Source organism: Lagopus muta, chromosome 24 (genome assembly GCF_023343835.1).
Source record: "Lagopus muta isolate bLagMut1 chromosome 24, bLagMut1 primary, whole genome shotgun sequence".
NCBI lineage: Eukaryota > Metazoa > Chordata > Aves > Galliformes > Phasianidae > Lagopus > Lagopus muta.
The window spans coordinates 2,020,810-2,043,778 of record NC_064456.1 but is presented as its reverse complement, the minus strand read 5'-3'; the positions used below and the strand labels follow the sequence as shown (position 1 = coordinate 2,043,778).

Sequence of the window (22,969 nt, the reverse complement as noted above, 5' to 3'; positions counted from 1 at the left end):
CAGAGCGCCCCGCGCGCGGGGGCGAACTACAGCTCCCGGCATGCCCCGCGCGCAGCGTCCGTTGCTCTCCTCCCCGTTTGCCCCGCGGCGCTCCGATAAAGGTTCCGCGGCGAGCGCGGTGCCGGTTCGCTGAGGCGCTGCCCCGGAGGAGGAAAGCGGCGGCGGTGGCGGTGGGGGGTAGGGGAGGCGGGAGGGTGGGGGGGGGTGGGAGAAGAGAAGAAGTAGGCACGGCCGCTGTGGGGAGCGCAGTTCCCTCCGGGAGGGGAGGACAGGCCGCAGCCTGGCGGGGCCGGAGCGTCCCCCGCGGTGGGGAGGGGAAAGCGGGACGGACCCGGAGGAGATGGAGGGCGAAGGAGCCCCTTCGTGGCGGGGTGGGTCCGGGGGGCTGATCCGAGAGCTGTGCCGTTCCTTCGGTCATTACAACCGGCACCTGGCGAGGCTGCAGCATAACCTGAGAGAGACCAAGAAGTTCTTCCGCGACGTTAAATATTCCCAAGGGAATCTTTTCGTTTCGGGGGTGGAGATCGGAGAGGGATCCACGAGCGGGGCCGGCGGAACGAGGGATGGAGGTGAGTGATGGATGGGGGCAGGCCTCAGAGTGGGGTCTATTGGAGGGAGGGAGGGAGGGAGGGGCAGAGTGGGGGCTGGGGGGCTGGGGGGGAGGAGGGATGGGGGAGGGGGCAGAGTGGGGCATGGGGGTGGAATAGGGAGTCTGGAGGGGAGGGGGGTTCGGAGGGGTTGGTGAGGAGTTGGTTGGAGTGGACTGGGGGACCTGGGGGGGAGTGTTAGGGCCTTGGGGGTGGGATGTGGATGGTGAGAGGCTGGCTGGGAAGGTAGATTGTGGTTTGCTGTTATGGTGTTGTGTTATTGCAGGGTTAAAGGGGCTGTGTGTGTGTGTGTATGGAGATCTGGGCTCATGAGGAGGGTGGTTTGGGTGACTGTATTGGTTTCTGTAACTCCCTGAGATAAGGTTGGAGTGAGGTGAGGATTGGCCTCTTCTTGCAGCGATCACACAAGAGGTGGTGGCCTTATGTTGTGCCAGAGGAGGCTCTCTTGGATATTGACAGAAATTTCTGCTCTAAAAGAGTTGTCAGGCATTGGCATAGGCTGCCCGGGGAAGTGGAAGCCTGGAACGGTGCAGAACTGTGGAGTTGTAGCATTGAGGGATATGGATCTGCAGGGATGGGTTGGAGGAGGGTTTGATGATCTTAGAGGCCTTTTCCAACCTTTATAATCCCATGGCTTGAGAAGGCTTGTGGGCTGCAGCAGGCGGGTCAGGTGTGAGTGAGGGCTGGAAGGTGAGCTGGAGCTTGTGTGGGGTTGGAAGCTGTGCGGTGGGAGCCTGCAAAGTGAAGCACACTGAGCTGGTGGCTTTCAGAGTGCCCTACATGCATTGCCATTCAGCTGCTTGCACTTCATGTGTTAGCGTTGGCAAACATTTGTGAAGTTTGGAGGCCTCCTGTCTTGTGCAGAACTTTGTATTCCATAAGACTGTCTTGTGAGAAGAGGTCAGCGTGAGATTATATATATATAAAGATCTTCTTTATGCATTTCCAAATAGTTCATGAGTCATCTCTGTTGGCTACTTGTCCGTGCTTGTCTTATGCTTACCGTTCTTATTTGAAAGTGTTGTTGAGCTCTTCTGTTGGTCTGTGTCCAAAAAGAAAGTGTTACATATGAACTTTTAGGCTAGAAGTGCCTAGCTTGCTCAAAATTCATCCGACGTGTGTTTGTTTATGTATCTTTCAGTGACTTTAAGGAAGGAGCTCGTTCTGCTCTTTCTGTTGGTCTCAGTGCTCTTTGAGTGGAGCATTCGACAGGAGTCGTTCTTGTTTGGTTGCTTCTTGTAAAATGATGCTGGCCTGATATCAATTGCATATTTAAAAGTCTGCTCATAGAGCTTGGAAGATGTGTGTGCAGTATTAATTGAATATTCCTGACATGGGATACAGATTTCAGCAGGTGTCCTGCCTGTTTCTGCCACAGAGTGCTTAAAACCTGGTTTTCCAGCACTAACCTTGACCTGGTTTGACTTTGCTACGCCATGTGTTACCAGTTGGCCTTCAAGTATCAGGACTGCAAGAAACACAGACTGCTTTGGAACTTGCTCATGCAAACAGTAATGGCAGTATAGGCTGTGGGTTCAGCATTTCGGATTACAGAGGCTGTGTAACATTTACAACCCTTTGAAACCGAGGGCACTGATAGTGCTTATTGCCTTTGTGCATGAGTAGTCAGCTCTGAAAGGAGATTTTTTCTTGGAAGTTCTAGTTAAATTGTGTGCTTCCAGTACTCTGAAATGTGATGCTTGCTTTCTCTGGTAATGAGTGTTTTTCCCTTTCTAACACAGGGAGATTATTTTAAGTGTCAGAGGGTTTGCAGGACTCAGTTTGCACAGACTTTAGAATCATTTTTCCTAGAATTTGCCCTGCAAGTGGTTTCAAAGTGAAAGTAGTGTTGACTAAACAGTTCTAAAGTCTTTTTGCAGAGCTGTGCAAAATGTTGGAGCGTGAAATAGGTAGGAAATAGGAAGTGAAATGGACAGGACGCTTGTTGCCTACAGCTGAAGGAGGAAAATAAACAGAGAAAGTAAACTGAGATGTCTTGGAAACAAAACAAATGTGCGAGGGTTTGCTTTTGAGACACACGTGAAGCTGGTGTAAGAGTGGAGAAAGGTAAGTGCCCTTTGAATCAACAGAAATGAGCAAGCTAAAGCACAGCCTGGGCAGTGCAGTGTGAAGGCAGCCCCAGGGAACTGCCAGGCTGGGCTCTACCTGCAGTTGAGCTGGGCAGCCAGGGCTGAGCAATGAGAGGGGCAACCTGTCCCACCTGCATCTGCTCCAGGAGGGTGACAGCAGTGTTTGTCAGGAGTGGATCATAGCGGTGCAGGTTAAGAAACAGCAACCCTGCCTCTGTACTGCCTGTCTTTTTCTTCATTCTGTGCTCAAAGTAACACCACCTCTTTAACCCAGGTTCTGAGTTTGTTCTGTGTGTATTCATTTCAGAAAGCAACCTGAACTGCACCTTTTGTACAGATAACCACAGCACCCCCAGCATTCTGGTTGGCAGCACTGGTATCATCTTGATGTGTGCTTGTCAGGGAAAAGCCCTGGGCTTGGTGGCCTAAAGACTCCATGCATAAATGTGTTTTGGAGGGGGTGAACGTGTTAACCAAAGGTTTTTAGGAGAGGTTTTTATCTGATGCTGTATTGACTCGAGAGTATATAGGCTGGTTAAAATGTGACTTCTCCCCATGCTGCTGTGATCCTCAGGTTAGGGCTTGTATTGTGCTGGTGGACATGTAAACATAAGGTGAGCTTTAAGACCAGATAACGTATGGAGAGGTGGTAGGGAGGCTGTTTGAGAAGAAACTCCTTGAATAGGTCAGGGAAGCTCTGGCCAACGTGCTTTGAGTTGAGCAGAAGGTGAAACTCACTGCTGCAGACCAAGATGTTAAAGCTGTTAGGAGTGTTTGCTGGCGTGGTCATTAGCTGCATTTGGCCTGGAATTAACAGCACTGCTGATGGATGTGTGGTGGCTCGTGTAAAGGAGCGTGTTAATTGTAAATCTTGTCATGGTCCAAGCATTCTGCAACGCATGGGCTGCCATGGAACTGGAGGAATTGGGAAGGTGGCATTGTCTGCAAGGAGCACGAATGTGGCATCAGGAACACCACAAACGAGTCTGGAGATACAGGAGGAGATGGATAAGCGCTGAGGGGTTCTGCAGGTTTGATAAATACAACCTAAGCTTGTTTTGCCAAGAGTTGGTCTGGATTCTGTGCTGATTCCTGGTGAGAGATCTCCTTGTTTGTGGACAGGCCGCCTTTCATCGCGGGCAGCTGAATGGGATGCACGCGCTTAGGGACTCCCCTGCAGCCTTATTTTTGAAGTGCTTATCACATGTCTCCAAATGACACAGTTTCTGTCACGGCCAGGAGATGCTCACACAGAGATGGGAGCATGGCTGCATCTCCTCAGGACATCCTAAATCTGTTTTTTTTGTTAGGTCAGCACCTCAGGAGGTTGTTTTTTCCCTATGTCAGTGCCACCGCCTCCTAGGTGCACTATGAATCTCTTTATGCCTTGCTTTCATAAGCAGAAATAGCAGTAAGTTCTGTGCAATACAGAATCACAGACAGTTGCTCCATGACTGCAGCTTGCTCCAAATTTGAGACCTTGACATGATGTTAAATATCACACGTTTGTTGCTGGTTCTGACTATAGCAAATTTACTTGATGAAGAACACAGGGAGGTTGTGTGTGTGTGAAGGGAAGAATGATGTGGTATTCATCCATTCTGTGCTGCAGTAATTTCAGCTGAAATGATGGATTTCAATCATCTAATTGGCGTTAAGTGCATGTAAATGCAGAGGCTGCCCAGAGCAAAGAGTGGGTGAAATCTGCCTGTTTTTCTACAAACCAATGTAAGGAAGATTTCATGGCCAATCCAACCCCTGATTGTGTTTTCGTGGTATCTGAAGAGCAAACTTGAATCCTGGCTGAAATTTCAGTAGATGTAACTGGATCAAAGGAATCCTTATTCTGTAGATGAAGGCATAAATGTGCTACATGTGGGTTTTCTCTGTCTTTTCTTTGATGCACTGCTTGACTGTGCCCTCTGGTCACTTGATGTGGTCACTCTGCTCTGGTTGTGTCTATCAAAAGGCTTGTTTATCAGAGTTGCTTCGAGTCAGGCTTCAACCAGTGATGCCTCCATAACCTTTAGTAGGATTTCCTTGTCATGCCAGAGCGCCCACTGTAAGGCCAGCTGGGCTCATGCAGTCTCCAGGCTTTTGGTTTATGAGGCTCCTAATTTGGATTATTTTCACAGAGTGGAAAGGCATCAAAATGAGGTGCAGAAGAACTGTTGGCTTTATTTGGTTAGCCGTATTGAGGAAGTATCTTGGTATATCAAAGCGTCTTGTTTTCTTGGGGCTGGAGATGCTGAAACAATGTTGGGTGCCGGAACATGACTCACTGCAGTTCTTTTAATAGCCCTTGGTGAAACAGGACCTTCCCCTACAAAATCCCCACTGGTGCTTCTGTGCTTTGCCATCTGAGCCCAACTTCATGCTCTTCTTGTTGCTTTGTCCAACCTCAGGGCGGTCATCCTTGTTGGTAGCTCTGGAATTCGGCCGTTGTGTTTAGGACTAAATTAGTTGTTTCGTTTTTGGGTGCTGTCTGCCTTCAGGTCTGGAAAAATGGGGCTTGCTCTTTGGCTGGGTGGAGCATCAGCTGATGGGGACTCGTGAGACTGAAGGGCAGCAAATGGGGAATTTGTTTGTATCCATTTTTTGGTGCGACCAGGATTGTTCTGTTGCTATGTGTCAGGTAACACAAAGCTGCTTATACTTCAGCTTAGATGATTGAGCATGAGAAAAGCTGTGTTTAGTACTTCTGAAAGAATTCAGAAGCTGAATTCAATAGGGAGACTGTTTTCCCCAGCATTAATGTAGTAAAAGGCAAACACGAGGAGTTGCACCATCACAGCTAAGAAATCAAACAGCTTGGTTAGTGGGCTGTTGTAGGGATGCTTCCAATGGCAGATGGGGAAGGAGAGCAATTCCAGGGAGTTCTGGCTGCTCTGCAGAAGATGTTCAGCAGTTTCCTTTTACAGCAAAAAACATTGTTTGTGAAATTGGTAAGAATATCTGGCAAGCTGATTTAGTTCAGCTATATGGATGACTCCCTTTGGATGGAAAGGAGAGATGTGTATTGTTAGGTGCAGTCAGAGGAACAAATCTGTTGCTTAATGTGTTTGAGGCTGCAGTGTTCTGTGCTGCAGATGATGTTAGGCCTTTGGTTGTTTCAGCCTTGACAGCTGTTTCCTCTTAGCTGTTAGGATCTACCATCCATCTGCCACCACCCTGTTCCAGAGAGCTGTGTAAACTCCTCCTAGGGCAATAGCTGGGGAGAGCAGAGCAAACCTGTTTCATGACTTGCTGTGGACCTCTGTACCGACACAGTGAAAGTGCCACGTTGCTGATGGATGTGAAATTGCTCCAGGACATGAAAGCAATTGCTTGGTGCTCTGTGGGTTTCTTAGCTGGCTGTGGAGCAATGATGTCTGAATGTTGGTGTTCAGCTGCCTTAATGTTATGAGACTTACTGTTCAGTCGACCTGTTCTGACTCAGTTTGTACTCAATTTCAGGGCAGAACTTCATTTCCTTCCCTCGCCATGAGGAAGAACACCTCCAGCAGACCGTGAGCTGGCACCCTTGCCTCCTCATTCTTGGCCAGAACTGTAATGCCAAATGCCAGTTACTCAACATACTGCTGGGTGAGAAGCTGCTGCCTACCACCAAAATCAGCAGCGAGGAGAACTGTAAGCGGCGGCGGATCCGTTTCACACATGGGACACAAACACGGGTTAGTCTAGCACTTCCTGAGCAATATGAACTGGTCCACATGATGGCAGCCCACCGAGGACACTGGGACACCATCCCTGAGGAGGACTTAGAGATCCGTGGGGACAGTGAAGATCCTGCTCACCGCATAGCAGAGCTGGAGGTCGTGCTGCCGTACTCGCTGCTAAAGGTAACCATGTGTCTGCACACAGCTGGCCTTCCTGAACATAAGATGCAGTAAAACTTTGTGATAGTGGAAGTCAGTGATGTCAGTGGGAGCTGGAGGTGTTAGAAACAAGGAGGTGGGGCTCTGTTTGCAGTGCTGTGTCTGTCATTGCTTGTACCTCCCCTTGTCCCTTTCCCCATTGTTTCACTTAGCTGTAAGACATGCTTCTGTCCTGGATGTGTGTGGTTTGGTGCTCAGCAAAAAACTTCAAAGGTGAGAGTTGAAGCCTTTTTATGGCTTCCATAAGCATTCTTTGAATAGCAAATCTTACACTGAGCTGTTTTTATCGCAGTGTAATATACGTGGAGCATTGTTTTGGCTATCAAACATCCACAGTAGATTATTTATTCTTAAATGTAAAGTGCTGAAGTGCAAAGAATCTGATCTGTGTTCATGCAAAGTATAACTTTGTTGTTGAACAATGATCTATCAAGGTAACTTTATTCTGGGGCATCTGAATTAAGGCAACATTTCAGCTGGGCACGAAGTGGAGATTCAGTCTGTTTTCCTCAGGCTGAGATGTTTTACAAACCCCAGGCTACTGTGAAGCCTACCCTTAGTGATGCCAACAAGGCAGTGCTGTGTTGTGGGATGTTTGTGGCCTCCCATACCCACTGGAAGAACAGAAGTGGTGTTTGTAGATGGAACATGAGGCATCAGCACCTTCCTGAAGAGCACCGGATCAGCTGCTGCAAAGTAAATGCCTGTTCTGGATCTGCATGTGGAATCCTGCTTTGCTGTTGCATACAGAGTACTTAGCTTTACATTTGTATGTAAACAACATTATGTATGTTTTTATGTGTCAGTTTAGCCGTGCTGCAGTTTACAACCCTCTGTGCATTTACGTTTCTCATGTGAGTGACAAAGATCCCTCTGTCTGGCTTTGGTTATATTTAGGACACTTAGATGAAAACAGCTACTCAGATTAATTTGCAAAGGGTTGGTGAAATAAAACCCTTTTCCAACAGCAGGAGAAGGGAGGGTGAATCACAGCTAGCCTCAAGACTGACTCAAAGGATTCCTTACATAAGTTTGAGGGGCTGAAAACAAGAACAAAAATATTTTTTAAGGCTGGTGGGAGGAGGTAGGTGTTTGAGCAGTGAGTTGAGCTGTGATAGTTCCCTATTAACTTAATGGGGTCTGGTGTTCCAGAGAGAGGCTTGCCTTTTTCACCCCTCTAGCTCATGTGTATTTTCCAGGTCTGTTTAGCCTGCACTAAGACAACTGAGATAAAAAACAAAGCCAACAACCAGCACAGGAGCAGCCAGTCGGGGCCACTGCTTCTGTAATTAGTGGATTTGATGTCTGCAGTAGTAATGGATGAGGCTTTTTGGATATGATCCAAAACTGTGTCTGCAGAACTACTCTGAAAGAACTTCTGCTTTTTATTAGCTGTGAAATAAGACCAGTGGCCTAATAACATTGGCATGCTTGACAATACCATGATATTCAGTACGGATCTTAAAGGTTTAGCTTTGCACAGAAACTGGAATTTGGAGGATCTTGCCACCTTTTGGGCAAGAAGGAGGGAATTCAGTCTGAATTTTACCCCACCTGCTGTCTAGGATTCCTGGTTTATCATCTGTTGGCATTTTTTCCTTTCAACACCAGAATGCTTGTGTGCTTAATGACAGCCTTACATTCTCAGCATTCGGATGTGAAGAGAGCTTGCTGGTGTTTAAGGAAGCTTGCAGACCTTTTGCTGTGGGCTCGTGCTGTTCCAGGAGATGAGGACGTTGTTTGTGTGCTGCGTTTGATTTTGGCATTTGAAATCGCATTCATTCTGCATAATGGGGGCACTTATCTACCAGGAAAATATCACCAGGATCTGGGGGAATGTTGTAAAATCCCACAGGATCTGTGCAGCCTCAACATCTCTTCTGAAAAGACTTAATTGCACAGGCTGGCTTGGGCACCTAGATTACATGCTGCTGTGTTGTGCATCCACTTAGTGCTGAATCACGGTGCAGATGCTTGCTAAATGAAATCTCATTAACCACTGCTATGGTGAGGAAAGGATACGTTATATGCAAGTTGAGTGTCCATAGATGTATGTACACATGTTTTGTACTTTGTGATAAATTGAATATGAATGTATGCTGCTGTGTTGTGAATGTAGCACCTTTGGTTTATTCTGCTTTATAACATCTTGGTGCCCTTCTGTTATTACTGAAGGATGTCTTCATCAACTCACAGAAAAAAGGGCTGAGGAGGAGAGAACTGAGAACTTCATTTCCTTGGGTTGTCTTTGGTGCAAATAGGTTTGTGAATGTGGTTTTTTCTGTGAGCCAGCAGGGAAGGAAAGCATGGAGAAGGTGCTCCGTTCCTTGGGGATCACTGTGTTCAGGAATGCATTTAGGTCATGGGGAGTAATCCATCAGGCCAGACAGATTATTAGATTTACTGTGGAAGTAAACAGTTGGCTCTGTCCCTAAATCTTATCAGTTGTGCCTAGAAGCCCAAACAGACTTCTCTGAAGTATTGGTTTTCATCTGGGTGGTGTGGCTGAATGAGAGGAGGGCAGCCAAGCTGAAAGCTTCCTTTTTCTGCCTTCGTTTTGCTTTGTGCTCCGTTCTACTCTCAGTCTCAGGCTGGGAGGCTTTAGCCAGGGCTCCAAGGGAGAGAAGACATTTCAGCTGCTCTGACAAAGCTGGAAAATAAATAAAACTAAAAAAAAAATACAGGATGGTTTTGTGAACTGCAGGAGAAGAACTGAATTTGAGTTTTTGTTGCATTTCTTAGGGTACTGTAGCGATGATTCAGGTCACACTAATTGGTAGCTGTTAAAGTAGGAAAGAATGTGGTTACATAGCTATGGGGCTGTAATTTTAGAGCACAACCTGTTTAAAATTTGGAAGAATGTGCCCTGATCTCCTCCTTGAGAGCATTTTGGGCTGTGGCACTAATACAGCAACACGAAAGGCTTCTGTGTTGGCTGAGTTCCTTCCTCACAGTCTTGTATTACTTTGGGGTGTGCTGAAGTGCTCATCTTCCTCTGTCCATTTCCACTGGAATAACTGAGGGCAGCAGATCCTGAATACATCAGCAGGAAGAAATTATTCTTTCCTCTTGTGGGATCTGTTCTCTGTTTCTAGTTTTGCTGGCTTAGCCATGCATCTTTTATAGGGGAAGAACACTGCTGCTCAGACTTGTTGCATGCGTTTTTCTTGAGTTGGCTCTTCCAGCAAAGGTTTAAAAGAAAACCACGAGCAAAAAAAAAACCCAAAAATGAATTCAAAACAGAATCTAAGGGTATATAAGCACCTCAGGTTAATAAAGAGGCTGAATTACCTCTCATGTGTAGTGGTAACTGTCAGACTGCAGTGATTCCCTGACTCTCCTTGGAAGGCACAGCATTCAGGTGGGCTCAGCATGGTGGCCTTCCCTCATCATCTGCAGTGTAGGACTGGGGTGAGAATCTGACTGGTTTTTATTTTAGGGATATAGGAGGTGGTGGCCATCCTGGCATTGCAGGTCTGAGCCTGTAGATGAACACACAGGCTGTCTATGTGATGATTCTCTGAAGGTGCCTTTTTGCATAGCTGTTGACATCTGTACCTGTTGAATTATACATTACGTGGAGAGGAATAGCTGCAACTATGCTGTACACTGAGTGCTGAGTAGGAAGCTGATGTTGAAAAAAGGGCCTTTTGGTTAAGAGAAACGTGGATGGAGTTACTTGACAGCAATCTCATGCCTACAGCTCTGTCAGAAGTGCTCACGAATGTGACCTTATGAGAACCTGCTGGGGAATTGCAGGAATCCAGTGTGAGTCACAGGTTGTCCCATGTGGAAGACTTGATCCCCAGTAGTACGAGGCTGCATGGGCACTAAGTAAGGCATTCATTTAATAATAATAACAGAAAAATGTTGCTAACGATGCTTGGAAAAGCCTGTGATGCCTCTATGGAAACAGAAGGCCCAGTTGCTCTGCACTGTGTTGGTTTTCTGCCTGTCTCCTAGAGACAGCACTGGCTTCCTCCTTTGTTTGTGGCTGGCTGAGTCACGTCCTGGGGAGCATCATCCCGCTCTGCTCCAGCCCTGTGCTGGGCAGGTGTGAGCAGCCCAGAGCCCCATCACCATAATGACTTCCTGTTATCACTGGGACTAAGGGGTAGATGTGGTCAGGTCGTTCATTTTGGTAACTCTGGTGGAGAAAAAACGATGGAGGAATTCTTAATTAGAGCCTGTTGTTGTGAGCTGGGAAGATGGCACTTGAGTTTGTCTTCAGTTCAAAGCCTTCCACATTTCTTTCCTTGTTAAGTCAAGTCACACACACACAATTCTAATGCTGTTCTCATATGCTTGCAGGTGTATGTGTTCCTCCTTTGAACCTTTTCCAGTGAAATTAGTAAGAAAAAACACCAGAACTGTAGGCAGCAAGGAAATAAATAAAATCTTTTAGGTATTGGATAGATTTGAAGGATGTTATAAGCAAACTTATCACAGCCATCTGTTCCTCCTCCCCATCCTCTGGCTGCAAACTCTTTGCCATAGGTTGTTGTGCTGCCCTACTCCTGGCAGCTGTGGGCAGTGTAATGCTTCTTGCTGTTGGAAGCTATGTTGAAAACTGACAGCACAAATATCTCCTGGAAGAGCTGCAGATCATGTAGACATCAGTGGGAGGCTGAGAGTGTATTTATGGGGGGAAGTTGTTGCAAAATGGGAAAGGCATACTGTAGGGAGTAACTGCTGTTCTGTGATAGTGGTTCTGTGGGAAACTCGTTGTAAGTTTTGTTCTGGATCAGGCTAAAATGCAGGAAAACAGTGCAGGTACACAGTGAGAGTTCTGGAGTCAGTGGGCACTGATTGATGCCAGACTGCATCCCTGCTGCTGTGCACTCATTGGTTTTACAGGTGGGTTTGAAGTAAGCGTTCTAAAGGGTGCAGATGTTTCTGTTGTGCACTTTGTGAATGAGTTACAGTGCATTCTTGCCTCATTACTGCTAAAAAGGGCCTGCACACAACTCTCTTTTTTAACCTTCTTACTTGTCAGGAGGTGGATGTTGTGGTAGCGCCGTGTCGTGGATTCCAGTCTGCTGAAGCCACCCTGGGAGAGTACATGAACCAGGTCTTGCTTGTTGTCATCTTTGCCATCAGCGAGGCTGAACTTTCTTCATCAGATGAGAACGAACTGCGTGAAATCAAAGAGAAATTCTCTTTGCCCATTTTCTTCTTCAAGGTGCCAGAATCAGGAGTTGAGCTGATCTCTCCTAAAAAAACTGATAACGAAAAGTCCTCTCTTTACTGCCAGCTGATGGACTTGGAGTACCTGAGCACCAACCACTGCAGCTGCGGGGCGCCCAGCCCTGATGCTGATGCCCAAAGCATGCTGGTGGAGCAGCTGGAGAAGCTCCGTCTCCTAAGCACTTTTTCCAGGCAGGTGCTGCAGAGGCATCTCGTGGAAGCAGCCACCAGTTTAAACGAGGTTCACTGCCGTTGCCTCAACATCTTCATCAACCAGGCTTTCGACATGCAGCGGGACCTGCAGATCACCCCCAAGAGGCTGGAGTACACCCGCAGGAAGGAGAACGAGCTCTACGAGTCCTTGATGAACATTGCCAACCGAAAACAGGAGGAGATGAAGGACATGATCGTGGAGACTCTTAGCAGTATGAAAGAAGAGCTCTTGGAAGATGCTGCTAATATGGAATTCAAAGGTAAACTGCTGGTGGGAGAGCGATTGGAACAAAGTGGTTGGGGATGTTAATCAGAGTAACAGAGTGATGGAGTAACAGTTGATGTCTCTAGGACTAGGGGAAATGGTTTTAAGTTGAAGGAGGGAAGATTTAGGTTGGATGTTAGGGGGAAGTTCTTTACCAGGAGAGTGGTTAGGCCCTGGAACGGGCTGCCCAGGGAGGTTGTGGATGCCCCGTCCTTGGACGTGTTCAAGGCCAGGTTGGACGGGGTCCTGGGCAACCTGATCTGAATGTGTATGTTTGGTGGCCCTGCTAGGCAGGGGGGTTGGAACTACATGATCCTTGGGGTCCCTTCCAACCCGGGTGATTCTGTGTGATTCTGTGTCTCCTATGGGATAACTGATAGGAGTCTAGACTGCAAGCCAATTCAGACCTAGTACACAAAGGATTTGTTTCTGTAGTAGTAAGCACTGCTCTTAAACCTGAGGCTTGAAAATATTAAGTTTTATATTTCTTATGAACCAGGAACTTTTTTCCATTCTAGCTTTGCTGGGCAGGATATTTTATGTGTTTTAATTCCCTCTTGTGCAGAAGAAGAAAATGTCTCAGCTTCACTTCAGAAGGTGTGCTGGGACTTGGGAATAGGTCTGTCCTAAGATAAAAAGCTGAATTTTAACAGTGAAGACATGATTTTTTTTTTTTTTTTTTTGTCATTTTTGCTTGATTTCTTTGAGAGATCTGCATTACTCTTTGGAGTATAGACCCTCCTAAAATGAAACCCTTTCAGATAGCTAAGGTTTTCCTTCATAAACTTGAATGCACTGTTGTCCTGAGGCTGCACTTGGCCTTTGGTGTGTGCTTTTGGGGAATGTGGGAATCCTCACTGCATCTTACAGTACCAGAGTCTCCAAGAAGAGGAAAACAAGCTGGGGGAACACAGATCTGTGTAAGCTGTGTGAGGGCTGAGGTGCTAACCAAATCTTGTCTCCAGGTATACAGGCCTTGTCATAGATTTCAAAGGGACAATTTGTGCACTGATGCTCTGCAGCTTTTTTCTCTTCTGCTTAGGAAGCAGGGCCTTAATACATCATTTCTCTTCAAAGGAAAAGCAGTTCACTGGGCTGATAAGGAAAGAGATTTTTACTCCAAGTCAGAAACAACTCTGGGCTATTGACGTAGAATTGGAGTGATCTGATGAGATGTGAGAGGCCAAAACTCCAGATAACTTTGATTTATTTTCTCTGAATTTCAAACTGGAATGTTGTGTCCCGGGAGGAAGAGGAGAAATGAAGAATTGTTTATGCTGCGGGTTAGGATGTGGATATTTGTGCTTCTGGAGGTGGGAAATGGATAAGATCCCTGTTTGTTGTAATGTTTGCTTGGTGTGGAAATGCCCTCCTCAAAGAGCTTGTTCTGACTGCAGCATGAGGTTATTTGCATTCAGGGGGGGAAAAAAAAGGCATGTGCTAAATGTACAGTTGTTAATTCTCTCCGTTTAATGATGCTGTTACTCCACAGACAGGCAAAAATCATTTCTGGTATTCAGTTTGTCCCATTAGAAGAGATACCCACTTACACAGAGTTGAAGCACAGCACAAGAAAGCACTGGCTTCCTCGTTTATATCCACAAATAACCAACAATGGTGTTCTCTTAGGAGTGAAGCATCTTGCTGGCTCTCAGTATTTGCAGTGCTATCTTAGAAGGAGGATGGTGTTACTTTGAGGAGCTAATGCCATCTGCTGATCACGGATTGGGTTTTAGTCTGGGCTGTTGGCCAAAATCCAGAGACAAATCTTCCACTCCTCATAGTAACGTAACACTCTTTGGCCTGGTTGCAGTGCACTGTGTGTGATTGCTCTGTATTTGTTTGAAAACACTAAGAGTTGATCAACCTTTTCAAGGTTAGAGGAGAAAAAACATCACGTAACCACCATTACTTCCTATCATCTGATGTCCAGCAGTGCTTGTTGCTTGCAGAGTCTGCTGACTTGCACTTCTGTTGTTTCTTTGTCTCACTTAAAATGCTGCTGGCTTCAGGTTACTTTATCTGGGTCTGAAGCAAATGATGTACCTCTATAGGAGCAGAACAGTGGAAAAAAGTGCCTTTGGAGCAGAAGCTGCCCGGAGCGGTGTTGTGCTGTAGCTGTTTTGCAGAGCATTCACAGCAGCTCTCTGTAGCCCTTGCTGCAGTGGTGATATGCCAAGTACAGAAGATGCCTCTTTTTTTTCTTCCATGCAGATATCATAATTCCTGAGAACGGGGAACCTGTGAGCTCCAAGGACATCAAGTGTTGCATTAAACAAATCCAGGAACTGATTATTTCTCGGTTAAACCAAGCAGTTGCCAACAAGTTAATTAGTTCAGTGGACTATCTGCGAGAGAGCTTTGTAGGTACACTGGAGAGATGCCTGAAGAGCCTGGAGGAGTCCTGGGAGGTTTCAGTCCACCCTGCGAGGAGTTTGGAGAAGTCAAAGGATGTTTCTGTACACATCACAAGCAATTATCTCAAGCAGGTACGGGGGCTCAGCTGGCAAATAGGACACTAGGATGTTCTAGTTTCTTTTACTCTGACACTGCAAGGGTGGGAGGAAATGGAGAGCTGGGGGCAACACAGCTTTGAGGCACCTGGTGGAGCCTGGTTATTAAGGGAGGTGCTAAAACTTGGTTCTTAAATTGTCACTTGCAGGCCTAGCACTTACCCTTCCTAAATCTGTATGAAGTGATTAACTTGCAGTCCAGAAACACTTAGGAGCTTAATAAGAAATTAATGATTTGAATCAAGTGAATTCCATCCTTTATTTTCCCATTTTACCGTGAGCACAGCTTGCAAAGTTCATCTTTCCCCTGCTTTCCAGATACTGAATGCAGCCTATCATGTTGAAGTCACATTCCACTCTGGCTCAACGGTAACCAGGATGCTGTGGGAACAGATCAAACAGGTTTGGTTATCTCTATTACTCCTAGTAGGCATTATTGTGTAGTGAGGTGTTTTTCAGAGCAAAATACTTGAATATGTCTGGCTTCCCTCTAAGTTTAGACTCTGGGCACGTGCCTTGGAAAGCTATTGCTTTCTCTCTGCACTGTGAGTATAGTTTATTCCTGGGAATGCTAATATTTAATTTAAAGCAAATGCCTCTTTAATATTGTTTCCTTCTGTTCTGAAACAGTAAAGGAATGAAGAGTATTTTGAAACATTTGCTGTTTGTATTTTGGATAATTGCCTTGATTTTTTTTTCCTTGTGCTTTGCAAAGTCTTGATTCAGTTCAGTTCACTGTTCTCCATCTAAGCAGGCTAGACTGCCTTGGGTCTTTGTTTTAGCTTTGTCTTCATGCATGCTTCACAAGTCTCTGCTCCAATAGCTGTCAGTGACCTGTACTGCCTTCTCTATCTTGAGTTCCTTCTATGGGTGACTGAGAGGAATGTGAGTTTTCCCCCAAATAGTTGCAATGTGGACTGAGTGGTAACAAACCTCCAGATTTGTTTTGCTTATTTCTGTTTGTTTTTCTTTTTACTAGATAATCCAACGGATTACATGGGTCAGCCCACCTGCCATCACCAGTGACTGGAAGAGGAAAGTTGCTCAGGATGCTATTGAGAGCCTCAGTGCATCCAAGTTAGCCAAGAGCATTTGCAGCCAGTTCAGGACCAGGCTGAACAGTTCCCATGAAGCTTTTGCAGCTTCCCTGCGGCAGGTGAGTATGAGGAGATGTGAAGGAGAGCTTTCCAAGGGTGGCAATGCACAAAACAAGAAGACTTTTAATTGTTGAAAGAGTAATCTGTGCAGTTAGTGCTGCTGTTGTGAAGGCGGTAGAGCTGATGTGAGCGTCCTAGTACAAGATCCTACTTTTAGAGATGCTTTAAGGAGGATCCTCGACCTTGTTACTCTGAGGGCTTTACACCAGGCAGGATGACAGTGCATGGGTGATATCTCTTGCAGTTAGAAGATGGCCATTCTGGCAGGCTGGAGAAAACAGAAGACCTGTGGCTGAAGGTGAGGAAGGATCATGCCCCTCGGCTGGCACGACTGTCGTTGGAGAGCAGGTCCCTGCAGGATGTGCTGTTGCATGGTGAGCAATGCTTCATGTTCTGTATTCTGTTCTGTGCCTTCCTACTTCTGAAGCAATCAGTGGGTGGAAAGGGGTGGGAGGCATGTTCTGCTTTGCACTTCAGTGCTTCAGTGAGCCTCCATCTGACATGTACTGAGTACCTTGAGTTGCGCAGCTCCTAGCCTGCGAAAGGCTCTGGCCTACCAGCCTGAGAGCATGCATGTATGTAGCAGGAAGGAGTAAACATGCTTTGATTTCTGATTAAAAGGATATTATGCCTTACAGGCAAACCAAAGTTGGGCCGTGAGCTGGGCCGAGGACAGTATGGCGTGGTCTATCTGTGTGACAGCTGGGGAGGGCACTTCCCCTGTGCACTGAAATCTGTTGTTCCTCCAGATGAGAAGCACTGGAATGACCTTGCACTTGAGTTTCACTATATGAGGTATATTTCACAAGTGTTTTTCTTCATTCCTTATGGAGGTCCTTAAATTCACTGCTACAGGCGACCACTATTTGCATAGGCAGAATCTTGTTTGCTATTTTTCTAGCTTGCACTCAGTGCACTGACCTCTTGAAATGCTAAGCTGCAGTTTCTAGCAGATGCAAAACAGCTTCTCAGTCTCCATGCAAAAATGTGACAGGCACAGAATGGTGGGCAGGCAAGCTCTTTCCTGTCTTAATCTGATTCCCTGGTGTCTGCACTGTTCAAGTGCTTGCTGATTTTCAGTTAATTAGAATTAATGGAGTATGATAGCAAGCAGTTCTTCCTTCCCTGATTTCTGGTGTTGAATCAGTCCTTCTTTTCCAGTCTTTGTCCTTTCTGAGGTAACTGGCCTACTGTATCTTACTTCTGTAGTACTGAAGCTACAGCTATTGGTCACTTTTCCTTTAGAAGGTGAGGTTTGGCCTGGGGTGCAGGGAAGGATGGAAGAATGGTCACCTTTCTGTGCTCAACTTCCTCCAGGTCTCTGCAGTCACACGAGCGGCTCGTGCACCTCCATGGCTCTGTGATAGATTATGGCTATGGAGGAGGCTCCAGCATTGCTGTCCTACTGATAATGGAACGGTTGCACAGAGACCTCTATACAGGACTAAAGGTAACAGCAGTCTGTGTATTTGCCTTTTTATGTCTACATTAATAAGAGTGTGATGTGGCTACAGAAACATCCTTACTGGTGTTCAGGGGGTGGTAAACAAGACTACTGGTTCTCAGCCTGGTGTAAGTATTGCATTGGGAAAGTAGTAACAGTAGCTCCTGTTTCTGTTGCTGGAATTCTTTCTTTTCTTTTTTCAAGAGGATGATCTTTCAAGAGTTAGAATTGAATTTCAGTATTTTCCCTTTGAATAAGAGTAAGCATAACTTCTTCTTGTAGGAACCAAGTCTGTGTGTTTATTCTGCAGGCTGGGCTAGAATTAGAAACACGATTACAGATTGCCTTGGATGTGGTTGAAGGCATCCGTTATCTTCACAGTCAGGGACTTGTGCACCGGGATATCAAACTTAAGAATGTCTTGGTAAGGAAAACTTTTGTGTCTGACTAATTTCAAAGTCTATTTGGACTCCATTTAAGCAGGAGGGGAAGCGTGCTATAAATGCCACAGCTTACTTGATACAGAATCTTTTCACTTGTGATGTCATCAGCAACATCTGGCCTTGCAGCAGGGCTTCCCCAACTCTGTTTCAGTCAGGATGGGGGAAGGGAGTAGTGGAGGCTCACCTGAAGGTACAGAGCATGAGCTAGCAGTAGGACTTCCATTGCTTAGCCTTATTAAACCCAAACCACACCCTGTAGAGGACAAGTGAAGGTGTGTTTTGTTGCTGAGCTTACCTAGGTCATGTTCATGAGCAGCCAAGCCATCAGGGAAGCCTCCTTAAGAACAAACGTTCGATCCTTCAAACACCAATCGAAACCATAATAATAAAAAGCAATAATAAAACTGAGAACTGTGACTCACAGCTGTCTGTGTGTGAATTCCTCTCCAGCTTGACAAAAAGAATCGAGCCAAAATCACTGACTTGGGGTTCTGCAAACCAGAAGCCATGATGTCTGGCAGTATTGTGGGCACACCTATTCATATGGCTCCCGAACTTTTCACAGGTATGCTTGCTGACTGAATGCACTGCTGTCTCACTCTGGCTTGAATTTTGAAAGCCATTATGCTAAATTAATCCATCAACTTTCTCATGAGGGGAAAAATAATAACTTCAAAATAAGATAAAATAAAATCAGAGGACTGCATGCTTACAATGCATCGCATGTGTTGGGTTTTGTGCATCTCAAATCTTTGCTTACATGAAAGAACTGTGAATCAGAAACTTTACTGAAATGGCTAACACTGATTGGAAGGTGAAGCTGCATTTAATTTGGAAAGTATTATTCAGGTGGTTTTCACTGCTCACATTGAAATACTTGTTTGCCCTGCTGATGAAATGTATTTTTGTCACAGGAAAATACGATAACTCAGTGGATGTTTATGCATTTGGCATTCTGTTTTGGTACATTTGTTCGGGACACGTGAAGTTGCCAGAGGCTTTTGAGAGATGTGCAAGCAAAGATCACCTTTGGAACAACGTTAGGAGAGGTAAGAATGGCTTATGTTGAACTCTGGGTGGTGCTTTGTGTTTGTGTAAGATTTGAGAGAGGAGGAAATAACTGTTGTCCTCTTGTAACTGAAAGGTAAGAATGCAAGTTGTGTTGTCACTGACTGCTTATAGACTGACATCTGTAATTAAATTTGGGCATATTCTACTGAAAATCCAACAAATCAGCAGGGATGAAATGAGCAGGTTTTCAGTTCCCTCCTGTGACACTGTGGCAAGAAGGTGGTTGTGCTAACTAACAAACCATGTAAACCCTGTACAATATTTATGATGGAAGCTGGATGCCAGAATTAGCCAACCACTGCATGATCCCTTCAGGAATGCTTAATCTCTTGCAATTTCTGGAGGCCCTGGTGATCTGTACGTTCACATGTTGAATATGCAGCATGCTGGGAAAGCTGTCACAGGGTTGGATGCTATGTGACAGATTGGCAGCTGTCCCCAAAATCTAAACTTACTCTCATTTATACCTCTGTAGGTTTAGCACAGAACTGTATTTTGTGGTAGCTTCACCCTTAGTGCTGCATCACAGGATCAGGATGTTGTACTACTTTGTGCCCTGAGTTGCTGTCCATATAATCTCTGCCCTTCTCATGTGGAAAAGATTAATTCAGATGAGTGAGATTTGTGTTTGGTCAAAAGGCTGCACTCACTGCTGCTTCTCAAGAACTTGCTCCCCAAAATACCATTGAGAGTGTATTTGGGGGGCGATGGGAAGGACACATTTCTCTTTATTGGGGAGAGTATTCATTTTGCTCCCAAATAATCACAAAGAGGAGGCTGCAGTGAAATTCTGGCCGTCCTCTGGAAGGCTGTGGGCTCCTGATGGACTTCAGCAACACTCCCAGGGCTGACTCAGGAGTCTTGCTGCAATGTAAACCTTTATCAGTAGCATTAAACAGTCCGCTTTGGTCGCTTCGACCTGCACCAAAGTAATGGACATCAGACACAGAGGTGCTGTCCTGTGTGATGGTGACTGGGGGTCCCTTTCTGTTTCCCAGGAGTTCGCCCAGAGCGCCTTCCTGTGTTTGATGAGGAATGCTGGCAGCTGATGGAAGCCTGTTGGGATGGAGATTCCTCCCAGCGCCCTCTCTTGGGGATTGTCCAACCTATGCTGCAGGGGATCATGGACAGGCTCTGCAAGTCGAGCTCTGAGCACCCAAATAAAGGGTTGGATGACTCTACTTGAAAAGGAAGAGCGGAAGGATTTTGAATTGTGGGAGAATTCTGAACCCCTAACTCTGCAGATGGCTTCTTCAGATGCAGCTCTTTGTGGCTAACATGAGCGGGACAGGTAATAGCAACCAGAAGATTGCTGGTAGAGGTGAGACCTTGGGGATGTTCCATCTCGAGCAGCAGCCAGAGACATCTCCCCAGCACACCCCATTGATGCTAGTTTCCCTGCTGCAGCTTTTATTACGGAGTTGTGTGAGTATGATGGGAAAAAAAGAATCCACTCCCCTGAACTGAAAGGGATTTTTTTGCCAATCCCACGCAAACACCAATCAAACAAAAGCATCCTGTGTGCTTGGGTAGCATCTGTGTTGCTAGGAATTGATTGCGACCGTCTTTACTGAGTAAAGTAACAGCTCTCTTCCCATGAACTGATGGTCCTCGGTGGCCTTCAGTCCACACATAACTCTATCCCAATCACTGAGATTGGCACCAATTACCATGCGGTCAGAGGAAAGAGAAAGTAGAGGCTTTAGGCTAGAAGGTGTTCAGAAGCTGAGAGGATCTGTGTCTGTATTAGCTTCGTGCAACACTCCAAATGTTTACATTGACAGGAGCAAAGCTTCCATGTTTTACCTAAGGGGGATTATCTACTGTTCCACTGCAGTTAAAAGACCCCAAGTTATAAGCTATTTATCTCTTATGTACCCTTCACCTCTTAGTTCTGTCAAACAAACTCTTATCTGCTAGTTTTGGTTCATAATGGTTATCTGAATGTCTGAAGAAACCTGACCTTTCTTTTCACAGTCTTCTGGTAAAATGGAAGACTGCTCAGATTGCATAGCACAGAACCTTAAAGTCATTACATCTAATGACTGTCCATGGGGAAAAGGCCAATTCATTTTAATTCCATTTGGGGCTCAAATTAGTTGTGATGGCAAAGACAGTTTTAAATTGTACTATGACAGACTTTTTTTTTTTTAAAAAAAAAAAAGGTTTCTTCAGCTTTTATATGATTTCACGTGCTTGGTGAGAACGTAGTCGAGGGAAAACAGGTCATGCACTCTTCCTCAGTAGCTTTTGTGTGTCCATTCATCTGATTGCTTCACTCTGGGGTCTCTAATTTGGCTCTGTTGGTGCCCTCATGAAGTGGCTCACTCTCAAATGTTCTTGCCCCCGTGTCTTTTGCATCTCTGGGCAACAAACCTGTGGGGTGGAGGCTGACATTAGAAACTGCACCTTGTTTACTGCATGAGGAAACGTAGTGAGAACTTGCCCACTCTGTTTCCTCTTCTTCCCAGCTGCAGGGGATGGGCACCCAATGGCTTTGTTTCCCAGGGAAGCTGGCATAGTGCATCCAGAACTGTAGGCACGTGGAATTACTGCACCTTGTTGCTGGAATTTATTGGCTAGTACATAACAAAATTACAACTGATAATCTGCTTGTTAAACAGCTTGAGCAAAGGAAAGGGATACGTAATCCTGCAGTAGTAGTTTAGTTTAACTCTTTCCTTCTTTGTGCAATAGACAGACTTCATGCTTTTTTATATTAAAAAACCAACTTTTTTACTTGCCTGCACACATTATAAGCATTTTCCAGTCTGTGATGGCATTAACAATGTGGCTCTATACAGACACATCTATGGCTGCTCCAGCTGAAGGTGCAGCAGCCAAAACTGCATCTGCAGAAGAACAAATGCTTTTCCAAAGTAGAATTGCTGGGCATCGCCCTGCCCTGGTGCACGTTCATGCCACCCATGACACTAATAGTATTAACTCCTTTACTGTGCGTGGTGGTTATAACCTTATTTAAAACAAGGAGAGTCAAGGTCAGTCTCTTGCAATTAATAGATATAACTTGTGTAAATAAATGTATGAATAAAACTTAAATCTCTGTATATGCAATTCTAGAAACTTCTTGTATAGCTTTCCCCACATAGCCATTCCCAGACACTCCTCTGCTGCCTTTTCCTTGCTCTTTGCAGCTATTTTGTCTTGTTTCCATTTAGTATGTTTTCTTGCATGTGCAGCATCACAGCTCAGCAGGTTTTCCCATACTTTGCACTGCTTTCTCTGCACTTTTTCCCATTGACTATGAAGTTCTTCCTGAGAGGAGAGCTTTCACAATTGCTCTTTAAAATGTCTCCCCCCCACACACACACTCTTTTTTTAAGAGTAAGGTGACCAAAACTAATAGGAACTGTATTAAAAGGTCCTGCTACGTGTAACCGCTGCCACCTGTGTGGGATGGCATGCTCAGATCAAGAATGGCCATCCCACACCACAACACCTCTCCTGGAGCTCTGTCCTGCTCCAAGGGGAGCTCAGCTGTAGGATTTTAGATGCAAGCTTTCTTTGCACAGGTCAGGGAGGAGTTTAAGTGCTCATAGGGACCCATAGGAAGCAGCAGTGGAGCTGCGAGGTGCAAGAACACAGTGCCAGGTGCTGAGCCTTGCTGTGCCAGCACTCAGCCTTCACTTGCAAACACTACGGAGGAAAAGGAGCTGGGAGCAAAGGCTGAGGATGGCACAGGGCTGAACGGCCAAAGCCCTTCATTCAGAGGCTCCTCCTGACACTAAAGGGCTGCGGATCTGCTCCCTCCCAGCCCTCGTTACGGACAGCCCGTGGCCTTCAGCTCTGAAGCAGCAAGCAAATAGAAACTGTTGTAGACCCCGTGTATTTTGTATCGCTTTTCTATGTTACAGTGCTCTGTATTACGGCGTTATAACAATGTAACGAGCTTACCGGGCGCCAAAGAGGAGAGAAAAAAAAAAAAAAAGTGCAATAACCGGAATCGTCTGCCCTGAATCGTTGTATTTTTACTTTGGTTTTGTACTAACCGTGTTTCCGTGCTCTAAGAGACGCGACCGTGAGTTCAGCCCTCATCGCCGCTCTCAATAAACCGCTGGGTCCGCAATTTCTGTCCGTTC

The 22,969-nt window shown here is 45.8% G+C and overlaps 1 protein-coding gene across 1 annotated transcript; it reads left to right on the top strand.

Moving 5' to 3' along the window:
• Positions 1 to 224: 224 nt before the first annotated feature.
• On the top strand, positions 225 to 22,956 carry DSTYK (dual serine/threonine and tyrosine protein kinase). The gene is made up of 13 exons (XM_048926472.1): positions 225 to 569; positions 6,155 to 6,540; positions 11,573 to 12,236; positions 14,456 to 14,730; positions 15,073 to 15,156; positions 15,734 to 15,910; positions 16,156 to 16,285; positions 16,550 to 16,706; positions 17,229 to 17,361; positions 17,666 to 17,779; positions 18,249 to 18,363; positions 18,713 to 18,847; positions 19,868 to 22,956. Exons 1-13 carry the CDS (start codon positions 341 to 343, stop codon positions 20,053 to 20,055), a joined length of 2,787 nt encoding a protein of 928 aa, XP_048782429.1. The 5' UTR covers positions 225 to 340; the 3' UTR covers positions 20,056 to 22,956.
• The last annotated feature ends 13 nt before the right edge of the window (positions 22,957 to 22,969 follow it).